Here is a 19,405-nt window from a genome sequence, read left to right as displayed (position 1 = left end):
GTAGTGAATGACCCTCGTTGTAGTGAATGACCCTCGTTGTAGTGAATGACCCCCCCGTTGTAGTGAATGACCCCCCATTGTAGTGAATGACCCCCCGTTGTAGTGAATGACCCTCGTTGTAGTGAATGACCTTCGTTGTAGTGAATGACCCCCCCGTTGTAGTGAATGACCCCCATTGTAGTGAATGACCCCCCATTGTAGTGAATGACCCTCGTTGTAGTGAATGACCCTCGTTGTAGTGAATGACCCCCCGTTGTAGTGAATGACCTCCCATTGTAGTGAATGACCCCCCCGTTGTAGTGAATGACCCTCGTTGTAGTGAATGACCCTCGTTGTAGTGAATGATCCCCCCGTTGTAGTGAATGACCCCCCATTGTAGTGAATGACCCCCCATTGTAGTGAATGACCCCCCATTGTAGTGAATGACCCCCCGTTGTAGTGAATGACCCTCGTTGTAGTGAATGACCCCCCCGTTGTAGTGAATGACCCCCCATTGTAGTGAATGACCCCCCGTTGTAGTGAATGACCCTCGTTGTAGTGAATGACCCCCCCGTTGTAGTGAATGACCCCCCATTGTAGTGAATGACCCCCCATTGTAGTGAATGACCCTCGTTGTAGTGAATGACCCCCCATTGTAGTGAATGACCCCCCCGTTGTAGTGAATGACCCCCCATTGTAGTGAATGACCCCCCATTGTAGTGAATGACCCCCCCGTTGTAGTGAATGACCCCCATTGTAGTGAATGACCCTCGTTGTAGTGAATGACCCCCCGTTGTAGTGAATGACCCTCGTTGTAGTGAATGACCCTCGTTGTAGTGAATGACCCCCCGTTGTAGTGAATGACCCCCCATTGTAGTGAATGACCCCCCGTTGTAGTGAATGACCCCCCATTGTAGTGAATGACCCCCCGTTGTAGTGAATGACCCTCGTTGTAGTGAATGACCCTCGTTGTAGTGAATGACCCCCCCGTTGTAGTGAATGACCCCCCATTGTAGTGAATGACCCCCCATTGTAGTGAATGACCCTCGTTGTAGTGAATGACCCCCCGTTGTAGTGAATGACCCCCCGTTGTAGTGAATGACCCCCCGTTGTAGTGAATGACCCTCGTTGTAGTGAATGACCCCCCCGTTGTAGTGAATGACCCCCCATTGTAGTGAATGACCCCCCATTGTATTGAATGACCCTCGTTGTAGTGAATGACCCCCCATTGTAGTGAATGACCCCCCATTGTAGTGAATGACCCCCCCGTTGTAGTGAATGACCCCCCGTTGTAGTGAATGACCCCCGTTGTAGTGAATGACCCCCCCATTGTAGTGAATGACCCTCGTTGTAGTGAATGACCCTCGTTGTAGTGAATGACCCCCCATTGTATTGAATGACCCCCCATTGTAGTGAATGACCCTCGTTGTAGTGAATGACCCTCGTTGTAGTGAATGACCCCCCATTGTAGTGAATGACCCCCCATTGTAGTGAATGACCCCCCGTTGTAGTGAATGACCCCCCGTTGTAGTGACTGACCCTCGTTGTAGTGAATGACCCTCGTTGTAGTGAATGACCCCCCCATTGTAGTGAATGACCCCCCATTGTAGTGAATGACCCCCCGTTGTAGTGAATGACCCTCGTTGTAGTGAATGACCCTCGTTGTAGTGAATGACCCCCCATTGTAGTGAATGACCCCCGTTGTAGTGAATGACCCCCCCGTTGTAGTGAATGACCCCCCGTTGTAGTGAATGACCCTCGTTGTAGTGAATGACCCTCGTTGTAGTGAATGACCCCCATTGTAGTGAATGACCCCCGTTGTAGTGAATGACCCCCCCGTTGTAGTGAATGACCCTCGTTGTAGTGAATGACCCTCGTTGTAGTGAATGACCCCCCGTTGTAGTGAATGACCCCCCATTGTAGTGAATGACCCTCGTTGTAGTGAATGACCCTCGTTGTAGTGAATGACCCCCCCATTGTAGTGAATGACCCCCCATTGTAGTGAATGACCCCTCGTTGTAGTGAATGACCCCCCCCATTGTAGTGAATGACCCTCGTTGTAGTGAATGACCCCCCGTTGTAGTGAATGACCCCCCGTTGTAGTGAATGACCCCCCGTTGTAGTGAATGACCCTCGTTGTAGTGAATGACCCCCCCCATTGTAGTGAATGACCCCTCGTTGTAGTGAATGACCCCCCCATTGTAGTGAATGACCCTCGTTGTAGTGAATGACCCCCGTTGTAGTGAATGACCCCCATTGTAGTGAATGACCCCCCGTTGTAGTGAATGACCCCCCGTTGTAGTGAATGACCCCCCGTTGTAGTGAATGACCCCCCGTTGTAGTGAATGACCCCCCGTTGTAGTGAATGACCCTCGTTGTAGTGAATGACCCCCCATTGTAGTGAATGACCCTCGTTGTAGTGAATGACCCTCGTTGTAGTGAATGACCCCCTCGTTGTAGTGAATGACCCTCGTTGTAGTGAATGACCCTCGTTGTAGTGAATGACCCCCCCATTGTAGTGAATGACCCCCCATTGTAGTGAATGACCCCTCGTTGTAGTGAATGACCCCCCCATTGTAGTGAATGACCCTCGTTGTAGTGAATGACCCCCCGTTGTAGTGAATGACCCCCGTTGTAGTGAATGACCCCCATTGTAGTGTATGACCCCCCGTTGTAGTGAATGACCCCCCGTTGTAGTGAATGACCCCCGTTGTAGTGAATGACCCCCATTGTAGTGAATGACCCCCCGTTGTAGTGAATGACCCCCCGTTGTAGTGAATGACCCCCCCGTTGTAGTGAATGACCCCCCCATTGTAGTGAATGACCCCCCATTGTAGTGAATGACCCCCCCATTGTAGTGAATGACCCCCTCGTTGTAGTGAATAACCCCCCCATTGTAGTGAATGACCCTCGTTGAAGTGAATGACCCTCGTTGAAGTGAATGGAAAAATGGCAATCTTCGTGTAATTAAAAATGCTTAGAAGACAATCATGTTACCAATATTTACTTCTAATACACCAAATTAATCAGTTCAAGAACATACCTCTGGTGTATTAGAAGCAATTATTGGTACCATGATTGTCTTTGGGGGGAAAAAATGAGTTACAACAAAGATTGACCACAAAGATTAGAATTGGGAGGCGCAGGGTATAGGGGTCTTTTGATGTAATGATAATATACATGCTTAGCTCCCTGCCCCAAGGATGAAGCATCGGAACAGAAACATTTTCAAGTTATCTATTTTATCTCTGTGATTTTGGGGTTGTGTGTCCACTACAGGCGTATCACGTGGGGGAAGTTATCTATTTTATCTCTGTGATTTTGGGGTTGTGTGTCCACTACAGGCGTATCACTTGGGGGAAGTTATCTATTTTATCTCTGTGATTTTGAGGTTGTGTGTCCACTACAGGCGTATCACGTGGGGGAAGTTATCTATTTTATCTCTGTGATTTTGGGGTTGTGTGTCCACTACAGGCGTATCACGTGGGGGAAGTTATCTATTTTATCTCTGTGATTTTTGGGTTGTGTGTCCACTACAGGCGTATTACGTGGGGGAAGTTATCTATTTTATCTCTGTGATTTTGAGGTTGTGTGTCCACTACAGGCGTATCACGTGGGGGAAGTTATCTATTTTATCTCTGTGATTTTGGGGTTGTGTGTCCACTACAGGCGTATCACGTGGGGGAAGTTATCTATTTTATCTCTGTGATTTTTGGGTTGTGTGTCCACTACAGGCGTATTACGTGGGGGAAGTTATCTATTTTATCTCTGTGATTTTAGGGTTGTGTGTCCACTACAGGCGTATCACGTGGGGGAAGTTATCTATTTTATCTCTGTGATTTTTGGGGTTGTGTGTCCACTACAGGCGTATCACGTGGGGGAAGTTTGTGAACTGCGGTCAGACGTGCATCGCCCCGGACTACATCCTGTGTGAACCCAGCATCCAGAACAGAGTGGTGGAGGGCATCCGGCAGACACTACTGGTCTCTTACTTAATCTATCTCTCTCTATCCCTTTCTCTCTCTATCCCTTTCTCTCTCTATCCCTTTCTCTCTCTATCCCTTTCTCTCTCTATCCCTTTCTCTCTCTATCCCTTTCTCTCTCTATCCCTTTCTCTCTCTATCCCTTTCTCTCTCTATCCCTTTCTCTCTCTATCCCTATCTCTCTCTATCCCTTTCTCTCTCTATCCCTTTCTCTCTCTATCCCTATCTCTCTCTATCCCTTTCTCTCTCTATCCCTATCTCGATCTTCATCCCTCTCTCTGTCTCTATCCCTCTATCTATATATCTCTATCCTATATGTATCCATCTATCTATATCTCTATCCCTCTATCTATATATCTCTACCCCTCTGTCTATATCTATATCTTTCTCTATCTCTACCCCTCTATATCTCTACCCCTCTATCTATATCTCTACCCCTCTATCTATATCTCTACCCCTCTATCTATATCTCTACCCCTCTATCTATATTTCTATCCCTCTATCTATATCTCTACCCCTCTATCTATATCTCTACCCCTCTATCTATATCTCTACCCCTCTATCTATATCTCTACCCCTCTATCTATATCTCTACCCCTCTATCTATATCTCTACCCCTCTATCTATATTTCTATCCCTCTATCTATATCTCTACCCCTCTATCTATATCTCTATCCCTCTATCTATATCTCTACCTCTCTATCTATATCTCTACCCCTCTATCTATATTTCTATCCCTCTATCTGTATCTCTATCCCTTTATCTATATCTCTATCCCTCTATCTCTATCTCTATCTCTATCCCTCTATCTATATCTCTATCCCTCTATCTATATCTCTATCTATATCTCTATCTATATCTCTATCCCTCTATCTATATCTCTATCTATATATGGATCCATCTATCTATATCTCTATCCATCTATCTATATCTCTATCCCTCTATCTATATATCTCTATCCATCTATCTATATCTCTATCCCTCTATCTATATCTATTTCTCTATCCCTCTATCTATATCTCTATCTAATCTCTATCCCTCTATCTATATCTCTATCGATATCTCTATCCCTCTATCTATATCTCTATCTATATCTCTATCCCTCTATCTATATCTCTATCTATATATGGATCCATCTAGCTATATCTCTATCGCTCTGTCTATATCTCTATCCCTCTGTCTATATCTCTACCCCTCTATCTATATCTCTACCCCTCTATCTATATCTCTATCTATATATTTCTCTATCTCTATCCCTCTGTCTATATCTCTACCCCTCTATCTACACTGCTCAAAAAAATAAAGGGATATTTCTCTATCTCTATCCCTCTATCTATTTAATTGGGGGCACTCTCTCTCTCTATATATATATATATATAGTTATATATAGTTCTATATCTGTAGTTGAAGTCGGAAGTTTACATACCCTTAGGTTGGGGTCATTAAAACTCGTTTTTCAACCACTCCACAAATTTCTTGTTAACAAACTATAGTTTTGGCAAGTCGGTTAGGACTTCCAACAATTGTTTACAGACAGATTATTTCACTTACAATTCCCTGTATCCAGTGGGTCAGAGGTTTTCATATACTAAGTTGTACCTTTAAACATTCCAGAAGCTTCTTTAGAAGACCTCCACAAGTGTGGTTCCTCCTTGGGAGCAATTTCCAAAAGCCTGAAGGTACCACGTGTACTATTGTTTGTACAGATTAACAAGTATAAACACCATGGGACTGAATTGAAACCTGAATTGACCCCAAACCTGATTAACTGTAAGGTACCAGTCTGCTACTGTCAGTTAGCCCCTCCAACAAAGGTAATGTCTTATCATCAGGTGAATGATAATGACAAGGAGAATGAATCAACATTTTTTAAATTCATAGATTTGGTAGATAGTTTTTCATTATTTTGACCTCCCCACATTTATAATTGGAAGTTTAAACTCTAGCATAGCCTATTAGCTAGAAAGGTAACTCGAAACACATTTAGCTAGTAGCTGGTTAAACAAAGGTTAACCATGTGTTGGCAAAAATATATGTCCAAGTCAGCGGCCAGCGGCAATTGCTGGGACTGATACTCGCAGGTGCTTTTTCAAAGCCTTTGTCAGATACTCCAGTGAGTGTAATTTGCTTATAATAAGGAGTTGACTTGAAAGAAGACATTTGCCGCTTTTCTCCTGTAGGTATGTAATTGAAAATATGTTTATTCTTTTGTTGCTAGCAATATTCATACAAAAATAATAACCAAACCAAATCCGCGTAAAAGTATAAAAAATGTGCGGACCCTTTGCAGTACTTCCGCGTGGACCCCAGGTTGAATACCCCTGAAATAATCCAAAGATTGTTTTCCTTAATCCAAGGAGTTCTATGGGCCGGACCCCAAATCCTCCCCTGACTACGGCCGCATCATCAACCAGCGCCACTTCAACCGCGTGATGGCTCTACTGGATGGCTACACAGCGGCGCTAGGGGGCCAGAGTGACTCATCACAGCGCTACATTGGTATGCAGACTGATAGGGCTCACAAATATTTGGTGATACATTTGTAGTTGACTTGGGTTGTAATAGTACTGTATTTGACCTAGGGTTGCAACATGCCCGGGACATTTCCCAGCGTTCCAAGGTTCACCAGATATCACAGTTGGAGATTTCCCAGTTGGAGAATTCCCCAGTTTGAGGATTGCCTCCCTGCTTATTCCTCTTGATTCCAGGAATCTCCCAACTGGGATTGCTCCAACTGGCAGTCCTCCAACTAAGAATTTACCAATTTGGAATTATCCAACTGGTTTTTCTCCAACTGGTTGGTTTTTCTCCAACTGGTTGGTTTTTCTCCAACTGGTTGGTTTTTCTCCAACTGGTTGGTTTTTCTCCAACTGGTTTTTCTCCAACTGGTTGGTTTTTCTCCAACTGTTTGGTTTTTCTCTGGTTGGTTTTTCTCCAACTGGTTGGTTTTTCTCCAACTGTTTGGTTTTTCTCCAACTGGTTGGTTTTTCTCCAACTGTTTGGTTTTTCTCTGGTTGGTTTTTCTCCAACTGGTTGGTTTTTCTCCAACTGTTTGGTTTTTCTCCAACTGGTTGGTTTTTCTCCAACTGTTTGGTTTTTCTCTGGTTGGTTTTTCTCCAACTGGTTGGTTTTTCTCCAACTGGTTGTTTTTCTCCAACTGGTTGTTTTTTCTCCAAATGTTTGTTTTTTCTCCAACTGGTTTTACTCCAACTGGTTTTTCTCCAAATGGTTTTACTCCAACTGGTTGGTTTTTCTTCAACTGGTTGGTTTTTCTTCAACTGGTTTTACTCCAACTGGTTTTTCTGGAATAGCGAGGACTTTGGGAAAGTTCCAGTAATGTTGCATTTTTGTAATCCTCCAACTTGAATTTCTGAAACACTTGGGAACTATGCTTGGTTGGTCAACAACCCTGACCTCTGACCCCTCAGCCCCCACGGTGGTGAAGGACGTGCCCCCCCATGCTAGGCTGATGCAGGAGGAGATCTTCGGCCCCCTGTTGCCCATAGTGACCGTCAGCGACATAGATGACGCCATCCACTTCATCAGTGAGAGAGAGAAGCCCCTGGCGATCTACGTCTTCTCCTCCAACAAGAAGGTCTGTAGGGAGCGAGTGAGCAACCTATGGAGTACGGCTGAATCCCAAATCAATCCCTGCGACCTTACGCTCATCTGAAGATCTTATATAATTGAATTAGTATAAGCGACATGGTGAAACTTCACTTCACAAGGTGGAGCTATTAAGAATATTGCTTACGCCTGTCAAATCCACTCAGATCTCCACAAGTGGGTTTAGGGGTTGATTTGGGATTGGGCATGGGTCACATTTAGGTGAGCTCTTTGGTGAAATGTGATTCAACTGTAAGAAGGTGAGCTGTTACAGTGGCAACAACATGTGTACTTATTTCGGTATGTACAGTAGCTATTTACCAATGGGGGGCTGATAAAAGACATCTCTGTCTCTGTCAATAAGGTGATAAAGCGAATGCTGGCTGAGACGACCAGTGGCGGGGTGACCGTCAACGACGTCATGATGCACTACACCCTCACCTCTCTGCCCTTTGGGGGTGTAGGTAAGAACTCTTTTATGATACTTTATGCTTACGCCAAGTCTTTTTGGGATGTTGCCTAGCCAGACCTAGGTTGGCACGCTAGCCGGTATTGGGTCGATGCTGGTTAACTGATGGCAGCTGATATGATAGGATGCCACTGCCGGCCCAACCACAGCTTGCCACTACAATAGTCATGCCTACGGCAGTCCAATGGTGGCTTGTCTGCGGTAGACAGACAGACTGAGTCTATATTCACCCTTTGACCCAAAGCCCCCACTAACTTGGTGCCTATGGTAACAGAACCTCATTCCAACACTACCACACATTTGTCCAGGACCAACACCTGCTAGTCAAGCATTGGCCAAACTTCTACTGTAAGTAACTTACTAACTTTACCGAGTCGGAGGGTAGCGCGAGTCGGAGGGTAGCGCGAGTCGGAGGGTAGGGCGTCCTTGGGACTGAGTCGGTGAAATACTGCTAGATCATCATGCAGCTAACGTCTAATCTTTAACAACAAGTCACATGAACTCCTGAGTCTGAGGATAGCTTATCCTTGGGACTGAGTCTGAGAATAGCCTGAGTCGGAGGGTAGCTTGTCCTTGGGACTGAGTCGGAGGATAGCCTGAGTCGGAGGGTAGCTTATCCTTGGGACTGAGTCGGAGGGTAGCCTGATTCGGAGGGTAGCGCGTCCTTGGGACCGAGTCAGAGGGTAGCCTGAGTCGGAGGGTAGCAGATCCTTGGGACTGAGTCGGAGGATAGCCTGAGTCTGATGGTAGCTTGTCCTTGGGACTGAGTCGGAGGGTAGCTTGAGTCGGAGGGTAGCACGTCCTTGGGACTGAGTCGGAGGGTAGCCTGAGTCGGAGGGTAGCGCGTCCTTGGGACTGAGTCAGAGGGTACCCTGAGTCGGAGGGTAGTGGCTCCTTGGGACTGAGTCGGAGGGTAGCCTGAGTTGGGAGGGTAACACGTCCTTGGGACTGAGTTGGAGGGTAGCGCGAGTCGGAGGGTAGCCTGAGTTGGGAGGGTAACACGTCCTTGGGACTGAGTCGGAGGGTAGCGCGAGTCGGAGGGTAGCATGTCCTTGGGACTGAGTCAGAGGGTAGCCTGAGTTGGAGGGTAGCCGTCCTTGGGACTGAGTCGGAGGGTAGCTGTCCTTGGGACTCAGTCAGAGGGTAGCGCGGCCTTGGGACTGAGTCAGATGGTAGCCTGAGTTGGAGGGTAGCGCGGCCTTGGGACTGAGTCAGATGGTTGCCTGATTTGGAGGGTAGCCGTCCTTGGGACTGAGTCGGAGGGTAGCCGTCCTTGGGACTGAGTCGGAGGGTAGCCGTCCTTGGGACTGAGTCGGAGGGTAGCCGTCCTTGGGACTGAGTCGGAGGGTAGCCGTCCTTGGGACTGAGTCGGAGGGTAGCCGTCCTTGGGACTGAGTCGGAGGGTAGCCGTCCTTGGGACTGAGTCGGAGGGTAGCCGTCCTTGGGACTGAGTCGGAGGGTAGCCGTCCTTGGGACTGAGTCGGAGGGTAGCCGTCCTTGGGACTGAGTCGGAGGGTAGCCGTCCTTGGGACTGAGTCGGAGGGTAGCCGACCTTGGGACTGAGTCGGAGGGTAGCCGTCCTTGGGACTGAGTCGGAGGGTAGCCGTCCTTGGGACTGAGTCGGAGGGTAGCCGTCCTTGGGACTGAGTCGGAGGGTAGCCGTCCTTGGGACTGAGTCGGAGGGTAGCCGTCCTTGGGACTGAGTCGGAGGGTAGCCGTCCTTGGGACTGAGTCGGAGGGTAGCCGTCCTTGGGACTGAGTCGGAGGGTAGCCGTCCTTGGGACTGAGTCGGAGGGTAGCCGTCCTTGGGACTGAGTCGGAGGGTAGCCGTCCTTGGGACTGAGTCGGAGGGTAGCCGTCCTTGGGACTGAGTCGGAGGGTAGCCGTCCTTGGGACTGAGTCGGAGGGTAGCCGTCCTTGGGACTGAGTCGGAGGGTAGCCGTCCTTGGGACTGAGTCGGAGGGTAGCCGTCCTTGGGACTGAGTCGGAGGGTAGCCGTCCTTGGGACTGAGTCGGAGGGTAGCCGTCCTTGGGACTGAGTCGGAGGGTAGCCGTCCTTGGGACTGAGTCGGAGGGTAGCCGTCCTTGGGACTGATTCGGAGGGTAGCCGTCCTTGGGACTGAGTCGGAGGGTAGCCGTCCTTGGGACTGAGTCGGAGGGTAGCCGTCCTTGGGACTGAGTCGGAGGGTAGCCGTCCTTGGGACTGAGTCGGAGGGTAGCCGTCCTTGGGACTGAGTCGGAGGGTAGCCGTCCTTGGGACTGAGTCGGAGGGTAGCCGTCCTTGGGACTGAGTCGGAGGGTAGCCGTCCTTGGGACTGAGTCGGAGGGTAGCCGTCCTTGGGACTGAGTCGGAGGGTAGCCGTCCTTGGGACTGAGTCGGAGGGTAGCCGTCCTTGGGACTGAGTCGGAGGGTAGCCGTCCTTGGGACTGAGTCGGAGGGTAGCCGTCCTTGGGACTGAGTCGGAGGGTAGCCGTCCTTGGGACTGAGTCGGAGGGTAGCCGTCCTTGGGACTGAGTCGGAGGGTAGCCGTCCTTGGGACTGAGTCGGAGGGTAGCCGTCCTTGGGACTGAGTCGGAGGGTAGCCGTCCTTGGGACTGAGTCGGAGGGTAGCCGTCCTTGGGACTGAGTCGGAGGGTAGCCGTCCTTGGGACTGAGTCGGAGGGTAGCCGTCCTTGGGACTGAGTCGGAGGGTAGCCGTCCTTGGGACTGAGTCGGAGGGTAGCCGTCCTTGGGACTGAGTCGGAGGGTAGCCGTCCTTGGGACTGAGTCGGAGGGTAGCCGTCCTTGGGACTGAGTCGGAGGGTAGCCGTCCTTGGGACTGAGTCGGAGGGTAGCCGTCCTTGGGACTGAGTCGGAGGGTAGCCGTCCTTGGGACTGAGTCGGAGGGTAGCCGTCCTTGGGACTGAGTCGGAGGGTAGCCGTCCTTGGGACTGAGTCGGAGGGTAGCCGTCCTTGGGACTGAGTCGGAGGGTAGCCGTCCTTGGGACTGAGTCGGAGGGTAGCCGTCCTTGGGACTGAGTCGGAGGGTAGCCGTCCTTGGGACTGAGTCGGAGGGTAGCCGTCCTTGGGACTGAGTCGGAGGGTAGCCGTCCTTGGGACTGAGTCGGAGGGTAGCCGTCCTTGGGACTGAGTCGGAGGGTAGCCGTCCTTGGGACTGAGTCGGAGGGTAGCCGTCCTTGGGACTGAGTCGGAGGGTAGCCGTCCTTGGGACTGAGTCGGAGGGTAGCCGTCCTTGGGACTGAGTCGGAGGGTAGCCGTCCTTGGGACTGAGTCGGAGGGTAGCCGTCCTTGGGACTGAGTCGGAGGGTAGCCGTCCTTGGGACTGAGTCGGAGGGTAGCCGTCCTTGGGACTGAGTCGGAGGGTAGCCGTCCTTGGGACTGAGTCGGAGGGTAGCCGTCCTTGGGACTGAGTCGGAGGGTAGCCGTCCTTGGGACTGAGTCGGAGGGTAGCCGTCCTTGGGACTGAGTCGGAGGGTAGCCGTCCTTGGGACTGAGTCGGAGGGTAGCCGTCCTTGGGACTGAGTCGGAGGGTAGCGCGTCCTTGGGACTGAGTCGGAGGGTAGCGCGGCCTTGGGACTGAGTCGGAGGGTAGCGCGGCCTTGGGACTGAGTCGGAGGGTAGCGCGGCCTTGGGACTGAGTCGGAGGGTAGCGCGGCCTTGGGACTGAGTCGGAGGGTAGCGCGGCCTTGGGACTGAGTCGGAGGGTAGCGCGGCCTTGGGACTGAGTCGGAGGGTAGCGCGGCCTTGGGACTGAGTCGGAGGGTAGCGCGGCCTTGGGACTGAGTCGGAGGGTAGCGCGGCCTTGGGACTGAGGCAGAGGGTAGCCTGAGTTGGAGGGTAGCGCGGCCTTGGGACTGAGTCAGAGGGTAGCGGATCCTTGGAACTGAGTCAGATGGTAGCCTGAGTTGGAGGGTAGTGCGGCCTTGGGACTGAGTCAGATGGTAGCCTGAGTCGGAGGGTAACCGTCCTTGGGACTGAGTCGGAGGGTAGCCGTCCTTGGGACTGAGTCGGAGGGTAGCGCGGCCTTGGGACTGAGCCGGATAAATAATGCTAGAGCGTCATGCAGCTAACGTCTCATCCTTAACAACAAGTCACATGAACCCCTTACCCCCCCCCTTCATTTGACCCTAGCCCTGTGACCTCTGAACCCCACAGGTCAGAGTGGAACAGGCAGGTATCATGGGAAACACACCTTTGACCAGTTAAGCCACCATCGGGCATGTCTGGTCAAGTCCCTGGGCATGGAGGAGGTCAACATGGTGCGGTACCCACCCCAGAACTTCCAGAACGCTCGCAGGGTCAGGCTGGCCATGAGGACCCCACTGGTTGACTTCTCTAGGAAAACCTACATCTGGGCCGTGACGGCCACCGTCTTTGCTTTCGGTCTCTTGGTCACCTTGACTGCCATCCTGCTAATTGCTGGTGGCCTGAACTGCACCTGTTGGAGGGTCTGGAAAATCTGGCGCTAGCCAGTCTGTACCTGTATTGGCCGACATACACTAACGTTCAAAAGTTTGGGGTCACTTAGAAATGTCCTTGTTTAGAAAGAAAAGCACATTTTATGTCCATTAAAATAACATCAAATTGATCAGAAATACAACGTAGATATTGTTAATGTTGTCAATGACTATTGTAGCTGGAAATGGCAGATTTTTAATGGAATATTTACATAGGCGTACAGAGGCCCATTATCAGCAACCATCACTCCTGTGTTCCAATGCCACGTTGTGTTAGCTAATCCAAGTTTATCATTTTAAAAGGCTAATTGATCATTAGAAAACCCTTTTGCAATTATGTTAGCACAGCTGAAAACTGTTGTTCTGATTAAAGAAGCAATAAAACTGGCCTTCTTCAGACTAGCTGAGTATCTGGAGCAGCAGCATTTGTGGGTTAGATTACAGGCTCAAAATGGGCAGAAACAAAGACCAAACTTTTGAACGGTAGTGTACATTCAACAAAAGACATATCCCCGTGTCTGGTTTCCTTGGCTCTAGAATATTGTCTCATGGCTTTGCGTGTCCATGTCCATGTCACTGTGACTAAACACATAACCTTGGTGGTACAAACCCTCGACTGCTGTTAGTGGTTTTGGCTTTCCACCCCTCGCCTGCTGTCAGTGGTTTTGGCTTTCCACCCCTCGACTGCTGTTAGTGGTTTTGGCTTTCCACCCCTCGACTGCTGTTAGTGGTTTTGGCTTTCCACCCCTCGACTGCTGTTAGTGGTTTTGGCTTTCCACCCCTCGACTGCTGTCAGTGGTTTTGGCTTTCCACCCCTCGACTGCTGTCAGTGGTTTTGGCTTTCCACCCCTCGACTGCTGTCAGTGGTTTTGGCTTTCCACCCCTCGCCTGCTGTTAGTGGTTTTGGCTTTCCACCCCTCGACTGCTGTCAGTGGTTTTGGCTTTCCACCCCTCGACTGCTGTCAGTGGTTTTGGCTTTCCACCCCTCGACTGCTGTTAGTGGTTTTGGCTTTCCACCCCTCGACTGCTGTCAGTGGTTTTGGCTTTCCACCCCTCGACTGCTGTCAGTGGTTTTGGCTTTCCACCCCTCGACTGCTGTCAGTGGTTTTGGCTTTCCACCCCTCGACTGCTGTCAGTGGTTTTGGCTTTCCACCCCTCGCCTGCTGTTAGTGGTTTTGGCTTTCCACCCCTCGCCTGCTGTCAGTGGTTTTGGCTTTCCACCCCTCGACTGCTGTTAGTGGTTTTGGCTTTCCACCCCTCGCCTGTTGTTAGTGGTTTTGGCTTTCCACCCCTCGACTGCTGTTAGGGGTTTTGGCTTTCCACCCCTCGACTGCTGTTAGTGGTTTTGGCTTTCCACCCCTCGCCTGCTGTTAGTGGTTTTGGCTTTCCACCCCTCGACTGCTGTTAGTGGTTTTGGCTTTCCACCCCTCGACTGCTGTTAGTGGTTTTGGCTTTCCACCCCTCGCCTGTTGTTAGTGGTTTTGGCTTTCCACCCCTCGCCTGCTGTTAGTGGTTTTGGCTTTCCACCCCTCGACTGCTGTCAGTGGTTTTGGCTTTCCACCCCTCGACTGCTGTCAGTGGTTTTGGCTTTCCACCCCTCGACTGCTGTTAGTGGTTTTGGCTTTCCACCCCTCGCCTGTTGTTAGTGGTTTTGGCTTTCCACCCCTCGACTGCTGTTAGTGGTTTTGGCTTTCCACCCCTCGACTGCTGTTAGTGGTTTTGGCTTTCCACCCCTCGACTGCTGTTAGTGGTTTTGGCTTTCCACCTCCGATCCTCTCTAATGACGATGAGCCACGGCTTTTGCTGGTGGCGAGCTGTCGTATGCTCGGTAGATGTATTGTTGTCTAATCTTCCATTCAAATCTATCATTTCATTCTAGTCAGACAGCCAATTTGAAATTCAGATTGTTTACATCTTGTTAAAGCATTGATCAAGATCTAGAACCAACAAACTGCTTTCACATATAATGTCACATATATAAGAGGTTTGCTGGAATGGAAAGCAACATACAGTAGCTAACATGATGCTTGGTTCTCGACTCGGGTTACAAACTTCCAATAGGTTTCCCAAATGTCCCAGGTACTTACAAAATCCTGGTTGGAGGATTCCGGATTTCCTGCTGCTTCCTTCCTGATTTTGGGGATCTTCCAACTGGGGTTTCTGGGAAATGCTGCCTGAACGTCATAACGTCTGTTTCTAACCCTTACTGCCCCCCCACCCCCCACCCCCACAGGTCAGAGTGGAACAGGCAGGTATCATGGGAAACACACCTTTGATCAGTTCAGCCACCATCGGGCGTGTCTGGTCAAGTCCCTGGGCATGGAGGGGGTCAACATGCCGCGGTATCCACCCCAGAACTTCCAGAAGGCTCGCAGGGTCAGGCTGGCCATGAGGACCCCACTGGTTGACTTCTCCAAGGGCACCTACATCTGGGCGGTCACTGCGTCCATTGTGGCTCTGGGACTCCTGGTCGCCCTGACTGTGATTCTAATACTAGCGGCCGGCGTCAGCTGTACCTGTTGGTGATTTGATGGATAGATACGGGGGGTTAGGGGGGGGGTTAGGGGGTGGGGGGGAGTTGGGAGGGGGGGGGGGGTGGAATCGTTCATAAAAAAAATCCTGTTTTTCCAGAAATCCTGTTTGGAAGATTTCTGATTTCCTGCTTCTTCACTTATGATTATGGGAATCTTCCTACCGGGGTTTCTCAGGAAAACCTGAGGATCTTGGGAAAGAGTCGAGACACAATGGACTGTGGGATTAATACATTAATGTCAAGGCATTATGTGAGTATTATTGGTTTGTTTGTCCATGACTTTCTTTTCTATTATGTCTGTTGTATGAATTTGTATCTAATGACTGTTTTTTTTAGTTTTTTTTATGATATTATAAAATACTATTTATAAAGTTCTCTCACTTAACAACAGTTCAAAAGATGAGGTAGACTAATCAATAAACAACCGTGTCTTTAGTGCAGTAGGTCTAATGTTCTGCTCACATAAACCTTTGATGAATATGCCCCAGTGTTACAGAAATGTTGTTACCTCTTACCTTTTAAAGTGGATGGTGGTATCAGAGGGGAAAATGTCAGTGAGTAAAATGTAGCTGTTAGCGTTGTTTTTATTCTCCCGCTGCACTTGGTAGCCCTGCCTGGTCTGTACAATAATGTCAATTCAATCTTTATGGTCCCAATTCTGGACGGTGCCTTTTGTGTCTCTCCTGCTACAGTTGCACACACCCCAGTTTCCTTCCCAAATGACATACTATTCCCGATTTACGGTGCACTACTTTAGAACACGACCTATAGGGCTCTGGTCAAAAGTAGTGCCCTTTTAATAGGGAATAGGATGCCATTTGTGATACACATACAATACACTTCTCCCCTGGGAGAGTTCAGGAAGCGTTGAATAAAATGTATGTATATGAATACTACTCAATGTAACAGAAGACATGCTTCACCTGCTGGGGTGAAATGTATGTATATGAATACTACTCAATATAACAGAAGACATGCTTCACCTGCTGGGGTGAAATGTATGTATATGAATACTACTCAATATAACAGAAGACATGCTTCACCTGCTGGGGTGAAATGTATGCCAACTATCTTTTATAGCATCACTAAATAGTTTATTTTAAGCAATACGGCCCGAGGGGGGTGTGGTATATGGCTAATATACCACAGCTAACGTCTGTTCATAAGCACGATGCAACGCAGAGTGCCTGCATACATCCATTAGCTGTGATATCTTAGCCATATACCACAAACCCCTGAGGTGCCTTATTGCTGTTATAAACTGGTTACCAACGGGATTAAAGCAGTAAAAATAAATGTTTTGTCATACCCGTGGTATATGGTCTAATATACCACGGCTGTCAGCCAATCAGCATTCAGGGCTCGAACCACCCAGTTTATGTCTTATATACCACGGCTTTAATATACCACGGTTTCAGCCAATCAGCATCCAGGACTCAAACTACCCAGTTTATAATGCCAATGTAGGTCATTACCTAAGGTTCAGACGGTAGAGCCTTAGGATTGTGTTTGTTTTTTACCTAGAGTTTATATACAATACTGTGTTTAGGCTGTTACAAATTGTTATTAAACACCAGGTGGCAGCAGAGAGCTGCTCTGATTTTACAAAACGTTATCATAAATAATCACCCTGTTACATGCTCTTAGATGACTTTCTCCCCTCAGCCTTCTAATAGCCTGGTGGTTAATGCTGGTGAATACAGCCAGGCATTATGGAGTAAGTGTTCCCTCACTGTTGTCAATAAAAAAAACAATTGTGTTGTCAATAAAAAAACTATGGTGTAATGTCTCTATTAGTCTGGTCTGGTTTAGTCTAGTCTAGTGTGGTCTGGTCTAGTGTAGTCTGGTCTAGTCTAGTGTGGTCTGGTCTAGTGTGGTCTGGTCTAGTGTAGTCTGGTCTAGTGTAGTCTGGTCTAGTGTGGTCTAGTCTAGTGTGGTCTGGTCTAGTGTAGTCTGGTCTAGTGTAGTCTGGTCTAGTGTGGTCTGGTCTAGTGTAGTCTGGTCTAGTGTAGTCTGGTCTAGTGTGGTCTAGTCTAGTGTGGTCTGGTCTAGTGTAGTCTGGTCTAGTGTAGTCTGGTCTAGTGTAGTCTGGTCTAGTGTAGTCTGGTCTAGTGTAGTCTAGTGTAGTCTGGTCTAGTGTAGTCTGGTCTAATGTGGTCTGGTCTAGTGTAACCTGGTCTGGTGTAGTCTAGTGTGGTCTATTCTAATGTAGTCTGGTCTAATGTGGTCTAGTGTAGTCTGGTCTAGTGTAGTCTACTGTAGTCTGGTCTAATGTGGTCTGGTCTAGTGTAACCTGGTCTGGTGTAGTCTAGTCTGGTGTGGTCTAGTGTAGTCTACTGTAGTCTGGTCTAGTATAGTCTGGTGTAGTCTACTGTAGTCTGGTCTAGTGTAGTCTGGTCTAGTGTAGTCTACTGTAGTCTGGTCTAGTGTAGTCTACTGTAGTCTGGTCTAGTGTAGTCTAGTCTGGTCTAGTGTAGTCTGGTCTAGTGTAGTCTACTGTAGTTTGGTGTAGTCTACTGTAGTCTACTGTAGTCTGGTCTAGTGTAGTCTGGTCTAGTGTGGTATGGTGTATAAGGTGAATGCACCAATTTGTAAGTCGCTCTGGATAAGAGCGTCTGCTAAATGACGTAAATGTAAATGGTGTAGTCTGGTCTAGTGTAGTCTGGTCTAGTGTGGTATGGTGTAGTCTGGTCTAGTGTAGTGTGGTCTAGTGTAGCCTGGTCTAGTGTGGTCTGGTCTAGTGTGGTCTGGTCTAGTGTGGTCTGGTCTAGTGTACTGTAGTCTGGTCTAGTGTAGTCTGGTCTAGTGTAGTCTACTGTAGTCTGGTCTAGTGTGGTCTGGTCTACTGTAGTCTGTTCTAGTGTAGTCTGGTCTAGTGTAGTCTAGTCTGGTCTAGTGTAGTCTGGTCTAGTGTAGTCTGGTCTAGTGTAGTCTGGTCTAGTGTAGTCTGGTCTAGTGTAGTCTACTGTAGTCTGGTCTAGTGTGGTCTGGTCTACTGTAGTCTGTTCTAGTGTGGTCTGGTCTAGTGTAGTCTGGTCTAGTGTAGTCTAGTGTGGTCTGGTCTAGTGTAGTCTGGTTTAGTCTAGTGTAGTCTGGTCTAGTGTAGTCTGGTGTAATCTAGTCTAGTGTGGTCTGGTCTAGTGTAGTCTGGTCTAGTGTAGTCTGGTGTAGTCTGGTCTAGTGTAGTCCGGTCTAGTGTAGTCTGGTCTAGTGTAGCCTGGTCTAGTGTAGCCTGGTCTAGTGTGGTCTGGTCTAGTGTAGTCTGGTCTAGTGTAGTCTGGTCTAGTGTAGTCTGGTCTAGTGTAGTCTGGTCTAGTGTAGTCTGGTCTAGTGTGGTCTGGTCTAGTGTAGTCTGGTCTAGTCTGGTCTAGTGTAGTCTGGTCTAGTCTGGTCTAGTGTAGTCTGGTCTAGTCTGGTCTAGTGTAGTCTGGTCTAGTGTAGTCTGGTCTAGTGTAGCCTGGTCTAGTGTAGTCTGGTCTAGTGTAGTCTGGTCTAGTGTAGTCTGGTCTAGTGTAGCCTGGTCTAGTGTAGTCTGGTCTAGTGTAGTCTGGTCTAGTGTAGTCTAGTGTAGTCTGGTTTGGTTTGGTCTAGTGTAGTCTGGTCAAGTGTATTCTGGTTTGGTTTGGTCTAGTGTAGTCTGGTCAAGTGTAGTCTGGTCTGGTTTAGCTGGTGCCATTACTGTGGAACAGAGGGAATAGAGGTGGGGAGGTCTAGTGTAGTCTGGTTTAGCTGGTGCCATTACTGTGGAACAGAGGGAATAGAGGTGGGGAGGTCTAGTGTAGTCTGGTCTGGTTTAGCTGGTGCCATTACTGTGGAACAGAGGGAATAGAGGTGGGGAGGTCTAGTGTAGTCTGGTCTGGTTTAGCTGGTGCCATTACTGTGGAACAGAGGGAATAGAGGTGGGGAGGTCTAGTGTAGTCTGGTCTGGTATAGCTGGTGCCATTACTGTGGAACAGAGGGAATAGAGGTGGGGAGGTCTAGGCCTCTGTGAATCTAGGGGGAGAAACAGTGGACAATATGTCTTTTTTTTTGGTTGAGAAGACGTTGTCATATCACCAGATTACAACCAAATGGTCTCTGTTACAACCAGGTAAACACATTATTATTATGAGAAGGGTATAAATCAGATTGATCGTAGCAGATGTAAATGTGTTGTGTAAAGGGGGATTGATCATAGCAGATGTAAATGGGTTGTGTAAAGGGGGATTGATCATAGCAGATGTAAATGTGTTTGGTAGAGAGGGATTCAGGTATATTTACTATATTTATATACTATATATATCGTTCAGAACGTTTCAATACGTTTCATTTGTATAGGCTTAGGCTGGGGGGACTCTTTGCTGTAGTCCTTTAAACTTAATCCAGTCATTTCAGATC

General features: G+C 48.7%; 1 protein-coding gene across 4 annotated transcripts in view; it reads left to right on the top strand.

Moving 5' to 3' along the window:
- LOC129822398 (aldehyde dehydrogenase family 3 member A2-like) overlaps positions 1 to 15,069 on the top strand; it is a 53,805-nt gene extending 38,736 nt beyond the window's left edge. For 2 of the 4 annotated variants that reach the window (XM_055880654.1, XM_055880653.1), the window contains exons 7-11: positions 3,845 to 3,962; positions 6,320 to 6,461; positions 7,391 to 7,557; positions 7,933 to 8,032; positions 12,194 to 13,345. In XM_055880654.1, coding sequence (XP_055736629.1) covers positions 3,845 to 3,962; positions 6,320 to 6,461; positions 7,391 to 7,557; positions 7,933 to 8,032; positions 12,194 to 12,507 — 841 coding nt within the window. In that variant the 3' untranslated portion in view covers positions 12,508 to 13,345. Of the gene's footprint in view, positions 1 to 3,844; positions 3,963 to 6,319; positions 6,462 to 7,390; positions 7,558 to 7,932; positions 8,033 to 12,193; positions 13,346 to 14,728 lie in introns of those variants that run through there. The other 2 variants (XM_055880655.1, XM_055880652.1) reach the window with 2 other exon arrangements.
- Positions 15,070 to 19,405: the final 4,336 nt, after the last annotated feature.

This window comes from Salvelinus fontinalis, chromosome 24 (genome assembly GCF_029448725.1).
Source record: "Salvelinus fontinalis isolate EN_2023a chromosome 24, ASM2944872v1, whole genome shotgun sequence".
Taxonomy (NCBI): Eukaryota; Metazoa; Chordata; class Actinopteri; order Salmoniformes; family Salmonidae; genus Salvelinus; species Salvelinus fontinalis.
This window is presented reverse-complemented; position numbering and strand designations above follow the sequence as displayed.